General features: G+C 40.7%; 1 protein-coding gene across 1 annotated transcript in view; it reads left to right on the top strand.

The window, feature by feature from the left end:
• Window positions 1–16,629, top strand: part of fgd6 (FYVE, RhoGEF and PH domain containing 6) — an 86,763-nt gene extending 70,134 nt beyond the window's left edge. The window contains exons 18-21 of the mRNA XM_078420049.1: window positions 1,457–1,587; window positions 8,631–8,759; window positions 10,424–10,575; window positions 14,111–16,629. Of these exons, the coding sequence (XP_078276175.1) occupies window positions 1,457–1,587; window positions 8,631–8,759; window positions 10,424–10,575; window positions 14,111–14,147 (449 nt within the window). The 3' untranslated portion in view covers window positions 14,148–16,629. The remainder of the gene's footprint in view (window positions 1–1,456; window positions 1,588–8,630; window positions 8,760–10,423; window positions 10,576–14,110) is intronic.
• The last annotated feature ends 402 nt before the right edge of the window (window positions 16,630–17,031 follow it).

Genomic DNA, 17,031 nt, shown 5'->3' with positions numbered 1-17,031 from the left:
ACTGAGTGGCAGAGGCAAGCCTAAGATGCCAGAACTTCCTGCCCACAGACAATGAGGGACTGTTCCCACACATACACAAACGCAAAGACTGACCCCCAGGAATTTTTTTTATTATCAAAAAATACTTTATTCAAGAAATAAATATATACAAAACATGTTCCTTCCAAAACTCCATCCTACATTCTCCGAGGCTATACATACATTCAATACAGATATTCAATACACCAATTACACAAAATTACCCCCCACCCTTGCCACTCATGTGGCTCACTGGCGTGGAATCCCTTCCCTTATTTTGAGGGGCGCCTCCACCATATGTCCCACCCATGTCCAGCAGTGGAAGGACCCTAGACTGTGGTCCTCCCCCACAGACTGTGATTTGCGGACTGTTCCCAGGGACGCATTCAGAGACTGACATCGAGTGCTGCTGGAAGGTCATCAACTCAGTGAAAGACGCTCTCTGGTCGGCCCGAGCTTTGTTGACCTCCCAGCAGAGCGAGCTGTCCGTCGGAGAATGTTGTCGACTGGCCCGCTGCGGACTGCAGGAGTACGTGCTGAGACACGCACTGAATACTGACCCCCAGGATAATCCAGAGACTGTCAGCGTCGCCTCTTCAAGACCAAAGCCCAGCTGTCGGAAAGAATCCTGCACCGTTAGCACCTCCTCTCCAGGCAAGGGTGAACTGCAGGGGAAGGCTGAGATCATCACGCCTCCTCCTTCAGGACTAAGCTGCCAGGGCAAGCCCAATATCACCAGCGTCATCTCACATGCGCTCTGACGGAGAGGGACAGCCACCCATGTGGTCTTGGACTTTCTTACCACTGTAAATAGAATAAACCATGGGAATTCACCCTATTGCAAGTGTTAGTGTGCACTGACACAAACCCTATAGCATGCAACCCTATAGCCACAAACCCTATATCATGCAACCCTATATCATGCAACCCTATAGCCTCGACCCCTATAGCAGGCAACCCCATAGCCTCAAACCCTATAGCCACAAACCATATAGCATGCAACCCTATAGCCACAAACCCTATAGCATGGAACCCTATAGCCACAAACCCTATAGCATGCATCGTAGCAGAAGTGCTGTTGATGGATTCCATTTCTCTTTCTGTGGGCTACAGAATTATGAGGAAAATTAAATTTATGTTAAATTTTATTATGCTTACTTTGTCAACAAGCAAGAAAGATCAAACTAGATCACCACTATAGGACATTTTCAACAAAACTAGTGTCCTTGGGTTGTCCTCCCTTCTCTCTGAAGAAATTAATAAATATCTCCCTACTCCCCACTAACTCCCCATTCAACTGAGGTCAGCTAATGAAACACAGACCAAGGATTTATATTGTTCCAGGTTGGTTTTGTAAGAGTTTAAGTAAGCTATTTTTGTTTGATCTTTTATTGGATTTTCCCATTTTTATGAAATAAACCTTTTTGTTTGCAACTAGAAGAGCAATCACCTGTGACAAAGATGATGTCTCCAACTCACAAATCCTCAAGTGCCCTCACCTCAGTCTTTCACAGCATTCAGCATTCTTCAGGACGGAAGCACAAAAAGATCCCCGCAGCGCTGAAAGAAGTAAGTGGGGTAATCGATAAAATGTGCTATGCTTCAGACTGTAACGTGGTTTTAATAAGACAAGACAACAGTCCAGCCATAAATGCTTTTGTACCCATGAGATCCTGCCAGTAAAGAGAATGCTTCAATGGTGCTTTTATTCTCACATGTGCAAATGCACGGTGAAATTCTTATAAACAGTCCAGCAGAGTATAGCCATACCTAAACGGCATAGTGGCATAACGGTAGAGCTGCTGCCTTACAGCGCCAGAGACCAGGGTTCAATCCTGCTGACTACGGGTGGCTCTCTGTACAGAGTTTGTACGTTCTCACTCTCTGACCTGCGTGGGTTTTCTCCGAGATCCTTGGTTTCCTCCCACACTCCAAAGACGTACAGATTTGTAGGTTAATTGGATTGGGGTAAATGTTTAAAATTTGTCCCGTGTGTGTATAGTAGTGTTAATGTGCGGGGATTGCTGGTCGGTGCGGGCTCGAAGGGCCTGTTTCTGCACTATATCTCTAAACTATGCTAAACTAAACACGTCCCCCATTAGCAAATTGCACAGAAAGATCCCACATGCATGTTTTGGCTTCCTAGTCATGCTGTAATGGCAAAGCATATGCACTCTTTAATGTCTAGAAGTTAATAGGCTCAGTTGTCTAAAACATTGAGTGACTGTAGAAAAGTAATGGAACTGAGAGCAGGAGTGGACTACTTGGTTCTCAAGCCTGATCTGCCGTTCAATAAGATCGTGTCTGATCTGATTAAAACCTTAACTCCACACCACTGCCCAGCTCCAGCAACCTTTTACCCACTTGATTGTCAAAAAGTCTGTCTACCTCTGCTTGAAATATAGTCAACGGCTTGGCATTCACTTCCCTTTAAGGATCAGAGTTGCAGAGACTCATGACCCTCTGGTAGAACAAAAATCACCTCTTTTGTCTTATTCAGCCAACTCCTTATTTTTAAACTGTGACCCCCTGAGCTCGAGATCTTCTCATTTGGGGAAATATGCTCCCTACAACCACCCTATCAAGATCCCAAATTGGTTTATTAAATCAAGTCTGCTCTTGCTCAGTACTTTACACTATATTCCAGAGAGGAGGAGGGGGTGCAGAGGCGTGGGTCTCACTGGTACCGTAGAACTAAAGCATAACTTCCCCACTTCTGTTGAAAATTTCCTAAGCAACAAAATAATATTCTTCTCCTAGCTTTCCTATTTGCTGTTAGTTGATTATTATCACATGTGCCGAGATACAGTTGTGTGCTATCCAGTCAAATCCACTATAAATGAGTAGAATCAAGCCATACACATGTACAGCAGGTAGTGCAAAGAGAAAAAATAAACAGTGTAGAATGTAGTGTTACAGCTGTCGAGAAAGTGTATACAAAATATGGTGTATCTGCATATTAGTCCTCTTCAAATTATGTTCTCTGAAATCCAGATTTCTACAATCACTCATTACTTTGATAACATTATTTTTCCTCCGGGTGTCAGGAGGTGTCCTACAGGTTTCCTACATGTGTCAGAGGTTGTGGGGAGAAGGCAGGAGAATGGGGTTGGGAATGAGAGAGATCAGTCATGATTGGTGGAGGAGACTTGATGGGCCGAATGGCTTAATTCTGCTCCTATCACTTATGATCTTATGATCTCCTGAAACTGGCAGTTTTCCAATATTCTACTTCATCTATCAAATCTGCTCCCACTCACTAATTTATCTATTGCTTTAATTCATCTTCAGAACTTTGTTTCATTTCTATCTTTGTTCTATTGGCATATTTAGCATTCATACTTCATCCAAATAATTTATCTAAATTGTAAAAACCCTAGCACCATCCCTCACCAACCATAAAAAAGATCATTCTTGCCAAATCTGTTTTCTGTTCACCAGCCAGTTTTCAATGTGGAAACAGATCCTTCGGCCCACAAAGTACGTGCTGACCAAAGTACGTGCTGTGCACTACTTCTACACGCTAGGAACAATTTACAGAAGCCAATTAAACTACAAATCTGCATGTCTTTGGAGTGTGGGAGGAAACCAGAGCACCTGTAGAAAACCCATGTGGTCAGAGGGAGAACATGCAAACTCCACACAGACAGCACCCATAGTCAGGATTGCACTCGAGTGTCTGGCACTATAAGACGGCCACTCTGCAACTGTGTTTTTTGGGAGTTTATTTATAATATATTACCATTTCCCTCTATCCACAGTCCATATTACTTCTTCAAAGAACGACAATTAATCAAACATACTTCCCTTTCACAAAACCATGTTAATATTGCCCGATTATCTGTAATATTTCTGTTCCCACATTATAACATATTTAATAATAGCTTCTAACATATTTCCACTGACAGAAATTATGCTGCCTCTTGCTTTTTAATCTCTCTTTTTGTATAAAGAAGTAATATTTGCCATTCCCCTATCTATTAAAACCTTCCCTGAATCTGAGAAATCCTGGAATATTAAAACCAATGCATCAACTATTTTACAAGCCATTTCTTTAAGACCCAAGGTATTAAAGAAATGGCCCATCAGGTTCCAAAGATTTGATAGCTCCAACAGTTTGTTCTTTATCACATTTTAGGTGATTAATTTTGCTGAGTCCCTCCTTCCCTTCTAATTCTCTATTTACAGCGATTTCTGACAAGTTATTTATCTGTTCTGTCGAGAAGATTGATGTAAAATATTTGTTTATTTTGCCTGCCATTTCCTTGTGTTCCAGTCTTTTCTTCAGACTCGCACTCTCCAGGATCAGCGCTCATTATGTTAACTTTGTTTTTCCATTTTTAAAAATATGTTTTTCCAATTTTTTTCACATAGAAACTTACTCTCGTCTTTTATTGGCCAAATCTTTTTTTGCCTTGTGTAATTTGCATTTGTAATGATGCAAAACCACCACTTGCAGAAATAAATGCTAGAACTAAATATAATATATCATAGAGTTTTAGGAATGTGACACTACTGCCTTTGTGTACTTCTGCTTCCAGACATTACTCATTATTTTCAGATACATCATAAATTATTCTGGTATTTCGGATCAATGTTGGAATCCAGTTTTTTAATGGAATTCAATGTGAAGTTTGCAACTTGTAATGGGTTTCTGTAGCAACTCTCAAAAGTTTTTGTTTTGTAAATATGAGGAGAAGGGACAAGAAAGGTGGGAATCTTGGCTTAACCAAGAGGGAATTGTTCTTGTCGTTGTATGCCGAGGAATGTTGAAATATTGGAGTAGATTTCATGAAAGTGGTTCAGACGGCAGACTTCCCAAGGGAGGGGAAATGAAGCAAGAATCCAAGAGAGGTAAAGAGAAGAAAATAAAAGCGTGGGAAAGCACGGCCTGCCGTCATAACAATGATTAGGATTGATGTATTGTAACAGAGGATAGATGGGAAGGAATAAAAAATATGAGATATGAGATCCTGTAGCAAGAAGATCCTTGCTACAGGATATGAGATCCTGTAGCAAGAAGGCTAAAGATGCAGAAGCTAGAATGAAGTTGGTGAAGAGTGTTAACAAATGGTTCAGTTTGAGATGGGAGTACCAAGAGGTGAAATCTTGAAGTTATTTGAAGGACACTTTATTAGAAAATGTGCCATTACAGGTTATTTTTGCTGAGTAAATAAGGAGTATTTATTTAAGTAAGAATTTCATTGTTCTATCTGGGACAATGACAATAAACCTTTCTTGATTCTTGAGATGACTGAGGACTGTGCCACTGCCTTCTGCCCCAACGTCCTGCTTCAAATTTTACCTCCAGTGAGGTCTCTAAGGAGTAAGCATATTCTCTCTGTGCGGGTTTCCATTGGGTGCTCTAGTTTTTATCCCCATGTGTCAAATACATGTGTGTTGATAGATTAATTGACCACTGTAAATGTCCCGAGGTGTTTAGTTGAGGGTGAGCTGATGTGAATGTGAGAATATAATGAAATGTCGCAGCATTATGGTAAATAGATGCTCGAGGGTGGGTTTGGTGGGCTGTGGAGTCTTTGATGCTGTACATAAGATGTACAGAATCATTTGCCACACAAAAGAAATTTGCAGTGAGATGGGAAGTTGCCCTGTCACAGCAAAGAAATGTACTATTGCCCAAGAGAGATACTCCAGCTACAAATCAGACCATAGCAGAAGCTAAAACAGCAGTTCAAACTTTGTAGTGTAATATATTCAAAACACTCCTGATGTAGGCCTGTGTAGATACATTGTCTTCATAGCAAGGGAAAGCCCAAGAATTATGATCCTCCAATGATATTAAAAAAAACAATGAAAAAAGCATTTTGTTTGCATCTCTGGTAAAAGTCGCAAAATTGTTTACGTTGAATTACAGGGTCTATAATATAGGAAAGTTCAGAGCTATGTTGCACATATTAAGATCTGAAAATTGGTTATTAAATGGAATGATGTTTATCTGTGTGGTAACTGTAATTTTGGGCAGGAAATATGCTGTTTTTTCCATTACCACCACAGGATCATTATCCTGCATGTTAACTACTGGAACAGATATACAGAACATCAAATTGATGCCTTATCTGAAAGTACCTCTTCTGAGAGTGCTATCTGTATTGGAGTAGAATAGTCTCTAAGGCATTTCAATTTCTGAAGGAAAAAGGGCTACTGATGGAGTGGAACTGAGATGAGTGGTATTTTCAATATACTGCTTTCGTGTTAATTCATCTCCCTTGCTCAAAGAACCAAAGTAAAGTTGCAAATGACCAAGGTGATTTGAGTCTTAACTGCTTAGATGATAGATTTCATAACTGACTTTGCTTTTTATGGTTGATTGGGAATGGTTACTAGCCATAATGAGGGTATATTTTATTATTCTTGATTTGAATTTCGACATATTTGGTCACGGTGCCTTTCCACGTTGCTGCATTGCTACTAATCTGGTTGAGAAAACTTTTGTTTTACTGCCTTTGTTAATAGTTTGAAACTTATTAAAAACAAATTTAAAATAATAAAAAGAGTTAATGCTGGAAATATTTAGAAGATCCGACAATGTGTGGAGAAAGGAACTGTCAATGTTGATAATCTTTCAAACAGAACAGGAAATAATTAGAAATAAACAGGTAAGATTGGCCTGGAGATAGTATAAGCTGAGCCAGTATCTGAAGTTACCAAAGGAAAAAAAATCATGGATATTGGAAATTTTGAAAATAAAAACACAAAATGCTCACATCTTTATTGTAAAAAAAAGATAAACTCATTGTCAAGTCCAGAATATTATTGTGTGCTTACATGGAAAATAAGGTTCTGAGGCATGAGCATGCTTTAAAATATTTTGGAACATTGTTGGAGGCAGAGTGGGCATGAGCCAGGGAATTAAATTGACTTTCAAAAAGGTAACTTCTCTGGTAATGCAGCATGCCCTCCTACAAATTCAGCAGTCCATGGCAGCATATACTGGAAAGATTCAGCAAGTCAGGCTGTAGCTAAGGAAGAGAAACCAAGTCAATGCTTCAGGATGAAGACCCTATAAAGATTGTAAACCTGAAATGTTCACTTTGTTTCTCTTCCAACAAATGCAGCCTGACGTGCTATTTTCTGTTTTTATTTTTTTTAAATTTTGATTTTCACTAATCTCTGGCAATGGATTCTACTCTCACTTTCAAAAGATAGCATGTTAGGCAATACTTTGTCAATTTAATTCTCCATCTTCCAAAGATATACAGGCACTCCCCGTCTTACTATACTGGTCCAATTCTATACTGCTGTCATTGAGTCCTTCCTCACCTTCTCCATCATGCTCAGCCACTAAGCACGACATCCGGAGGCTGCAACGGATCGTTCGATCAGCTGAGAAGGTTGATGGCTGCAACCTTCTCCCATTTAACGAACTGTACACTGCAAGCGCCAGGAAGCGAGCGGGCAAGATCATCTCTGACCCCTCTCACCCTGGCCACAAAATCTTTGAAGCACTTCCCTCTGGATGGCGACTCCAGACTGTCAAAGCAGCCACAGCCAGACATAAAAACAGCTTTTTTTCCACGAGTAGTAGTTCTACTCAATAACCAAAGTCTGTAGTCTCTGTTTTGCTCTGGTTTATTTTCACTCACTTGTTTAGACCGTAATGTTCTATCCTTATTGTTTTGATGTGATTATGCTTTATTCTTAATTGTTAACTGTATGTTTGTGTTGTCATTTGTGAGCAGAGCACCAAGGCACATTCCTTGTATATGCACATACTTGGCCAATAAACTTATTCATTCATTCATTCTTACATAATGGGCGACTTACACAAACTTGCACTTACGTAAGCAATTCTTTAAGCCCACTGCATTATTTCCGTGTTGAGCGTCTCGGTAGCAGTGCATTCCTACAGCCGTTCCTATAAGCCAGTCAGCTGTTCTCGTGGCTGTTCGCGAGTGGTCTCCGCGTTGGAGCTCCCCCCACGGTCTCCACGCTGGAGCTTCCCCCATGGTCTCCGATTCAGAGCTCTCCACGTCGGAGCTCCCCGTGTGGTCTCCGGGTCGGATAGTAAATTTACATGTGAGCAGTAGCATTTCCGTTTTCGACTTGCGTAACATCTGACTTACGCAAGGGTCTGTGGGAGATAACCCTTACATAAGTCGGGGAGCGTCTGTAATATCAAGTCTAGAAAGATGTAATGCAGCTTGTCAGAAAATGGAGAATTAACTTGCTAAAGCAGCACCTTTTGTAACTGAGGGCATGTTGCATTGTCTGGAGTATTGCTCCCTCAAAGCAAATTTCATTTCCCCATCCGATGACCATTCATGCTCCTGCCTCCATCCATGTCTCTGAGCACCTCCACATATACTCAAGGATCAGCACCTTATTTCCCAACAAGGCACATTGGAGCCTTGCAGACTCAACACAAGTTTAACAATTATCGTTAATGAGTATTTCCCATTCTGACGAAAGGTCATCAACCTGAATGTTAACCGTGTTCCTCCTCCCGTGGGATGTTGTCTGACCTACTGAATATTTCCCACATTTTCTGTTTTACTTGGAATAGCCTGACTGTTAGAACTGCAAAGAAGTCTCTTCAATGTACCAAATATAAAGAGAAACTTCAAAGTGCACACTGCTGTTTATTTCAGGTGTCAGCAAATACTGGGGCTTCATCTATGAGTGGCTATCTGTACAGGTCAAAAGGCATTAAGAAACCCTGGAAACGGCTGTGGTTCGTCATTCAGGAGAAGGTGTTATACACTTATGCTGCCAGTGAGGTAAGGCTAGTAGACCAATAGAATGAATAGCCATTTTCCGATTGAATATCTGTAACTGTTAGACGAGGAATTAATAAGTGGAAATTATTTCTAGTAGAGTTCCCAGTACTTGCATTAGCAATATCTTGCAGCATCATCATTGTCTGTCTTAGTCACCAGTAACCTTTGACTTTATCTATCCAGTTGTAACTGGAGAAAAGCTTCTTTCCCCATGTGCATGACATTAGTAATTTATCAATTGCTCCTTCCTTTCTCTCTAACACATACTCCGTCTCAGCTACATCATAATCCACGTGCAGGCAATTTTTGTGAATGCCTCCATGATGCAATTTGTCGCCATGACTTCCCTCTCTCCATAGCCCTGTACACTCCGGGTTACCCATGCTCTTTTATTTCCAGCCTCTTGATCCCAACTAAATTTACTTGCATCACATTTGTCACCATGCTTTCATCGCCAAAGTTCTACGGTCTACAAGTCAATCCCTCAATCCCTCTCCTTCTAACATTTTTCTTTCCTAACAACCACCTTCGGGCCATTTGATCTGTTAAAGGTGCTATATAAAAGAAGCTGTTTTATGAGTGAGATCATATGTTAACTTTATTCCTACAATAACATTTTATAATAAATTAAAAAGCCATTATTTTGCATCCTTACAGAAATTGATGAGTCATCCTGCCAACTTCTTGTATAATCTGCAGTGATTTTGAGATGTGCAATTTTCCTCTGTTCATTCCCGTGCTTTGCAAAGTTGGGAAATGCCTGCTACTATTTCAGACATTTGAAGTGTATTCCAATGATACTTGTCATTCTATTGCCATTCTCTCAGTGGCATTGTAATGAACTTGTTCATTGGTTTGTGCGGATTCAGTAATGTGTCTCAACAGGTGAAGGTCGAGATGTAGTTTAATTGTGTTGCCACTGGTTGGTTATCCTCCAATACATTCAGCATTTAGAGATGAGGATATATTGGTGTTATGTTTTATTCCAAGTTAAAGAGGGACGGGCAGAACCATTGAGGACAAAATTGAAGGCATCATATTTTAACTTCTCTCTAGTTTGAAATACCTTTTTAAAAAAAAGGTTAGACAGCACAGTGGCACAGCTTATATAACTGCTGCCTTATAGTACCAGGACCCCAGGTTCGATACTGACCTTAGATACGGTCAGTATAGACATGGACATTCTCCCTCTGACCGTGTGGCTTTCTTGCAGGTGGTTTGGTTTCCTCCCACTCGCGTTTGAAGGTCAATTGACTGTCGTGTGAAGGAAGTGGATAAGAAATGGGATAATGGGTGAACGAGTGATCGTGGTCAGCATGGAGACGGCGGGCTGAAGGGCCTGTTTCCATGCTGTAACTGTAAACATCTGGTGCGGGTTGGCTGCCAGACTATAAGGTGCTCAACCCTGCAACCTAACCTGACTAGCACAGGTCATTGATGTGCAAAATTAAATCAGATGTGTCAGTGTCAGTTGCTTGAGAAGTGAAAATTAATGAAATATGGATTTAAATTATCTTTGAGGGATGGATATCATGCATACACCTATGCAGTTCACATCGACAAACACTTAGATTAATTGCAAAAAGTTTCTGATATTAATGTTCTTTGATATGTCTGACACATTGATAGTTGTGTGAGGTTTTAGTATGTATTTTTCAAAACAGGATGTGGCTGCCTTGGAGAGCCAACCATTGCTTGGATTCACAGTTTCAGAAGTTCAAGATGACCTTCCAGAACTCAAAGTGATTTTTCAGTTGTTTCATAAAAGAACGCTGTTCTATGTGTTTAAAGCAGATGATCCCCACACTGCCAGAAGGTGAGTCAAACAGGTGAAAATGCAAAACATGGTGGGTTTCTTGGTAGAGATCCAAAGTATAGACATTGGTTAAACTGCACTTGGACCACAGTGTCCAGTTCTGGTTGCCACACCACAGGAGGATGCAGTAGCAATGTGAGAGTACAGAAGAGATTCACTGGAATATTGCCTGGAATGGAAGGCTGTGTTTAAAAGGAGAGATTGGACAGGCTGGGTTTATTTTCACTGAAACATAGGAGGCTGTGGGCTGATAAACTCGTGAGTTGCCGAGATCTTTTACCCAGTGAAAGGGACTTTAGTTGCAGAGGGAACTAAAGGGTTTAAGGTGTGAGTGGAAAAAATCAAAGTAAATCTGAAGGGAAAGTTTCTCACACAGTCTGAAACGAGCTTCCTGAGGAGGTAGTGCAGTTGCAATTGCAACGTTTAAAGGGTATTTGGACAGGTACTTGGACAGCAAAGGCGCAGTGCGATACTGTATAATGCGGGGTTTGCATTAATAGGCATCATGGTCAGCATAGGCAAGATGAGCCAAAAGGGCTAATTTCTGTGCTGCACAATTCTATGATTCTAAACAGAAAGTGCCAATGGTTCATAGTGAGTCAGGCAATATCTGTGGTCCTTGACATTTTCCATCTGTTAACATTTTACATGGAGCAGTTATTTCCTGTGATTCTTAAGTTTTGTGAGCAAGATTTGTTGTCAAGGAAACCCAGATTGATGAGTTATCCCTGCCTTATCATGGATGCATGTACTGTCCTTGTACCAGTTCAACATTGGCCATCTTTCCCACCTCTCTTCCTCAGCAGGTTCATGGTTGTGCCGGCAACACTTACGACTTTTACTACTTAACCCAAACCTGGCCCATTTAAGAAGCTTTCTTTTCATTACAATATCCATCTTTATCTTGGATGTCTCAGTGAAAAACAGTGCATTAAAGTTGTCAGATTTTAATAAAGGCCATTTTTATACATTTTGGTTTCACCATGTAGAAATTACAGCAGTATTTCTACATAGTCCCCCCATTTCAGGGCACCATAATGTTTGGGACACTGCAATGTCATGTAAATAAAAGTAGTATTTTGTTGCATATCCTTTGCATGCAATAACTGCTTGAAGTCTGCGATTCATGGACATCACCAGTTGCTGGGTGTCTTCTCTGGTGATGCTCTGCCAGGCCTTTATTGCAGCCATCTTTCGCTTATGCTTGTTTTGGAGGCTGGTCCCCTTCAGATTTCTCTTCAGCATATAAAAGGGGTTCAATTGGGTTCAGATCGAGTGATTGACTTGGCCACTCAAGAATTGACCATTTTTTGGCTTTGAAAAACTCCTTTGTTGCTTTAGCAGTATGTTTGGGATCATTGTCTTGCTGTAGAATGAACTGCCGGCCAATGAGTTTTGAGGCATTTGTTTGAACTTGAGCAGATAGGATGTGTCTATACACTTCAGAATTCATTATGCTACTACCATCAGCAGTTGTATCATCAATGAAGATAAGTGAGCCAGTACCTTCAGCAGCATTAAATGCCCAGGCCATAACACCCCCACCACCGTGTTTCACAGATGAGGTGGTATGCTTTGGATCTTGGGCAGTTCCTTCTCTCCTCCATACTTTGCTTTTGCCATCACTCTGATATAAGTTAATCTTCATCTCATCTGTCCACAAGACCTTTTTTCCAGAACTGTGGTTGCTCTTTTAAGTGCTTCTTGGCAAACTATAACCTGGCCATCCTATTTTTGCAGCTTACCAGTGGTTTGCCTCTTGCAGTGTAGCCTCTGTATTTCTGTTCATGAAGTCTTCTGCGGGCAGTGGTCATTGACAAATCCACACCTGACTCCTGAAGAGTGTTTCTGATCTGTTGGACAGGTGTTTGGGGATTTTTCATTATTATAGAGAGAATTCTTCTGTCATCAGCAGTGGAGGTCTACCTTGGCCTGCCAGTCCCTTTGCGATTAGTAAGCTCACCAGTGCTCTCTTTCTTCTTAATGATGTTCTAAACAGTTGATTTTGGTAAGCCGTTGATTTTGGCTAATGTCTCTAACAGTTTTATTCTTGTTTCTCAGTCTCATAATGGCTTCTTTGACTTTCACTGGCACAACTTTGGTTCTCATGTTGATAAACAGCAATTAATGTTTCCAAATGTGATGGAAAGACTGGAGGAAAGACTGGGCGCTGAGACCTCTCTTATACCTGCATTAAGGAGGCATTCAAAACCTCCTAAGCTATTACAAACACCTGTAAAGCTATGTGTCCCAAACATTATGGTGCCCTGAAATAGGGGGACTATTTATAAACACAGCTGTAATTTCTACATGGTGAAACCAAAATGTATAAATATACCCTTTAATAAAATCTGACAATGTGCACTTTAACCACATGTGATTTGTTCTATTACAAATCTCAAATTGTGGAGTACAGAAGCAAATAATTAAATGATGGGTCTTTTCCCAACATTATGGAGGGCACTGTGTAGGCCAACTTACCCTTGATGCTTTCCGGGCATAAATTCAGATTATCGCTAAAGATGCTCCGTTCCCTTCTTCCACTGCACCCATACTCTCAATTTTCACATTTGGGGTAACACTACTAAATTAAGTTTCCAATAGGACCAGCAAGTCTAAGGAAAGAGAGCTGAAGCAAAGAACACCATATTCCACTTTTTTAAATACCAAAGTTAGGTCAGCCACTCTACAGTCGGAGAATCTTTGTGTGACCTTTGAGTTTTACTATTCATAGGCATAGGCTAATGAAGAATTACTGTTTAACATCTATCTATTGTATATTTCACAATTGCGGTTCATTGCTTTGCACACAGTGTCCTGTGAAGACTTAAGGTTTCAAAGGTCTTTTATTGTCACATGTACCAATTAAGGTACAGTGATATGCGAATTACCATACATACATATAAAAAAAAGCAATAAGACATACAACCACATAAAAGTTAACATAAACATCCACCACAGCGGATTCCCCACATTCCTCACTGTGATGGAAGGCAAAAAAGTCCGCCTTCTTCCTCTTTATTTCTCCCGCGGTTGGGGCAGTCAAACCATCCGTCGGGGTGATCGAAGCTTCCGCAGCCGGCGGTCGAAGCTCCCGCGTCGGGGCGATCGAAACTCCCACGTCGGGGCAGTCGAAACTCCCGCGGCTTGGAGTTCCCAAAGTCGATCTCTGACCAGAGGCCGCGGGCTCCGTGATGTTAAAGTCCGCAAGCGCCCACGGTTGGAGCTCGGCGGTTGACCCCTAGCAAAGGGATCACGGGCTCCGTGATGGTAAGTCCGTAGCAGAGCTCCCGGTCAATCTCCAGCAAAGGCCGACAACTCCTCGATGTTAGGCCGCAGTGCAGACGGAGATACGATACAGAAAAATATATAATCACATCTCCATCAAGGTAATAGATTAGAAAAGGATTCCTCCAACCCTCCCCACCCCCACATAAAACAAGCTAAAGAACAGACAGACTGTTGGTGAGGCAGCCATTGCTGGCGCCACCCGGTGGAATTATCGTAATTTACAAATGTTTCAATTTCTCAACAGATGGGTAGAGGTTTTCCAGGAAGCTACTGTACTATAACAACAACATGGGTCCACGCTTGGTGGAAGGACTTCAAGAAAAACTACACTAAACTCAGGTGCTGGGAGTGTGGTGCTGACGTTTTAAAGGAAACTGAATAGAATAATCAAACCCGCACTTATTAGTAAAGATTCATCTCAGATAGCAGAATGAATTGCAAAGATTCTGCTTCAACCTCAAAAGCCCTCACTCACTCTGTGCTCTTCGGTGTTCTGGCCCATAAGAAACTTCAGCCACTGCAATTTTCTACTTGGGGTCTGTAACAGACTAGAGAATTTTCAATATTTTATTGGTCTGGCTATATATTTTGGAGATAGTTCACCAAAACATTTTATTATTAAGCCATGATGTTTCTGTTCTACATTTCCAAAACGTGTTAATGATTTTGAAATCTAAAACCTTGAGAATTGTAGATTTATTTGACTAATATGCAGATGATGTAGCAAATGGAACTATCATTTGCTATCCCTGATGATTTTGTGAGATAAATCAGTTCATGGCATGATACTGGGATTTGTAGATCAGAAAGATCAAGTTTGTTAAATCTAGTTCATCTGGGTTTATGGTGACCCAAGTGCTTCTGTCCACGATCTGTTCAGTTACTGTTACTGAACACTGCCAATGCACCTCAAATGGAAAGTCCAAATGCAGGCAACAGTTAGCATCTCAGGATGCTAAATAAAAACACTGAACCTAATTATGCTGCCTCACACTTGAAAAAAGATTAGATTAGAGAAACAGAAAAAAACAGAGAATTTGGTGGTATGTTGTGAAACTGCCAGGTGTTTATGGCGCTGTAACCAATGGGAGATGGTGATTCAAGGGAAAGAGGAGAAGCTGAACAAAAATGTTACCTGCCTGGCATCTACCCTAATATGGAGGCCCGTGACTGCTGGAAAAGTAAACACTATTAGTATGAGTTGGTGTAATGTGTTATAGAAAGTGGGACATGATTATGATTGTGTAGATAGGCACAAAAATCTGGAGTAACTCAGAGGGTCAGGCAGCATCTCTGGAGAAAGGGAATAGGTGAAGTTTCGGGACGAGACCCTTCTTCAGATTGTGTAGTATTGAAATCAGTACATGTTATTTCTTGTGATTATTAAAATGTGCATTTCAAGTCCATCAAGAAGCTTGTTAAATGCCACTCCAATTTTTTTGTATATTTTAACTTTATTCCATTTTGCCTTATTTAATATGGTGTATGTAAAATATTTAAGGTAAAATAGTTTGGCAAGGATTTATACATGCAGGCATGAGTTAGATTTATGTATTTATTTAACTGTATTATAATGAGAATCTGATTCTTTGTGGAGCAATGATTATAACACATCATACAGAATTCAAAGTGCCAATTTATATAAAATGCCCCTGTTAATTTTTTCAACACTATCTTTTTATAAATGTGTGGACAGATGAACGTCAACATTTTGGCTTAAGGGCTGGTGAAATTCACCTTTTTATGGATGAAGGAATTGACAATTGATACATTTTCCATTTTTATAAACTCTAAACAAAATGCTAAGGCTGTAATTCCTGATGACAGAAAGCAGTACTTTAAAGCAATAAGATTTGAAATTGCTTCCTTCCGGATGTACAAGTTTCTGCCAGTTCACAGTGTGTGCTAGTTGGTAGCAATGCTGCCCCAAATCGGCACGGTGGCGCAGCGGTAGAGTTGCTGCCTTACAGCGAATGCAGCGCCGGAGACTCAGGTTCGATCCTGACTACGGGTGCTGTACTGTAAGGAGTTTGTACGTTCTCCCCGTGACCTGCGTGGGTTTTCTCCGAGATCTTCGGTTTCCTCCCACACTCCAAAGACGTACAGGATGTAGGTTAATTGACTGGGTAAAATGTAAAAAATTGTCCCTAGTGTGTGTAGGATAGTGTTAATGTGCGGGGATCGCTGGGCGGTGCGGACTTGGTGGGCCGAAAAGGCCTGTTTCCGCGCTGTATCTGAAATATAAAATAAATAAAAATAAAATATGAAAATCACAGGTTCCAGTCCCACTCTGAAAACTTGAGCACAGAATTAGCCTGGCAAATAACTAAATGGATAAGGAGTACTTCTTCAAGGGAGATCCTATGATTTGGTTGAGACATTACATAGTTTTTTGAGGAAATAGTCTTTTGAAGAAGGATTGACCAAAATCACACTAAAAAACTTAGCAAACTGCTCATCTCATCTCAACTCATTTGCAGTTTATGGAATCTTTTGTGAATTGCATCAGCAGCGAAGGATAGAATTTAGCACAATACAGATAAAGTTTAGAAAATAATAATTCCTGGGTATTTGCCTTAATTACATTGCTAAAAGCCCATTCCATGTTTTGATCACTGTGTGAAGAAAAATGTCAGTTATAAATTTGAATTGTATTAGTTTGAGCCTATGTCCAATAAGATCAGAATTTAGATGTAATCTATCTTTTCTACACTTAGTTTCTGATTATACCTCTGTGATGTGCCTTGGACATTTTTCTACAATAAAGATGCAATGTAAATACAAGCTGTTGTTTCATCTCTTAAAACACTCCGTGACATCAAATGTAGCAATAATGGTTGAATTACATTTCCCTGCTGTTTGTGGGAAATGTGTTTGAAGACTAAAACCACAGGTCTGACACTAAACTCTGTCTCTGCAGCAGCAGTGATCACACCGTTCTGAATGTTTTGGAGAAGGCATCTCAGAGCACTGCAGAAGTACTGGTGCTAGCTCTACAAAACCCACCAAATTTATTGTGGTATCTCCACCAATTTAACACTAATCAGCCAGCTCCAGTGGGCAGTCCCCATCCTCTGCAGATCTGGCACAAATCTTTCCAAAATACATTCCATCCCAGTAAGAGATGTCTCGGAAACGGAAATAACATTCACAAAATCCCCTCTG

The sequence above is a fragment of the Rhinoraja longicauda genome, chromosome 23 (genome assembly GCF_053455715.1).
Source record: "Rhinoraja longicauda isolate Sanriku21f chromosome 23, sRhiLon1.1, whole genome shotgun sequence".
NCBI lineage: Eukaryota > Metazoa > Chordata > Chondrichthyes > Rajiformes > Arhynchobatidae > Rhinoraja > Rhinoraja longicauda.
Note: the sequence above shows the minus strand (reverse complement) of the source record. Positions and strands in the feature narration are given on the sequence as shown.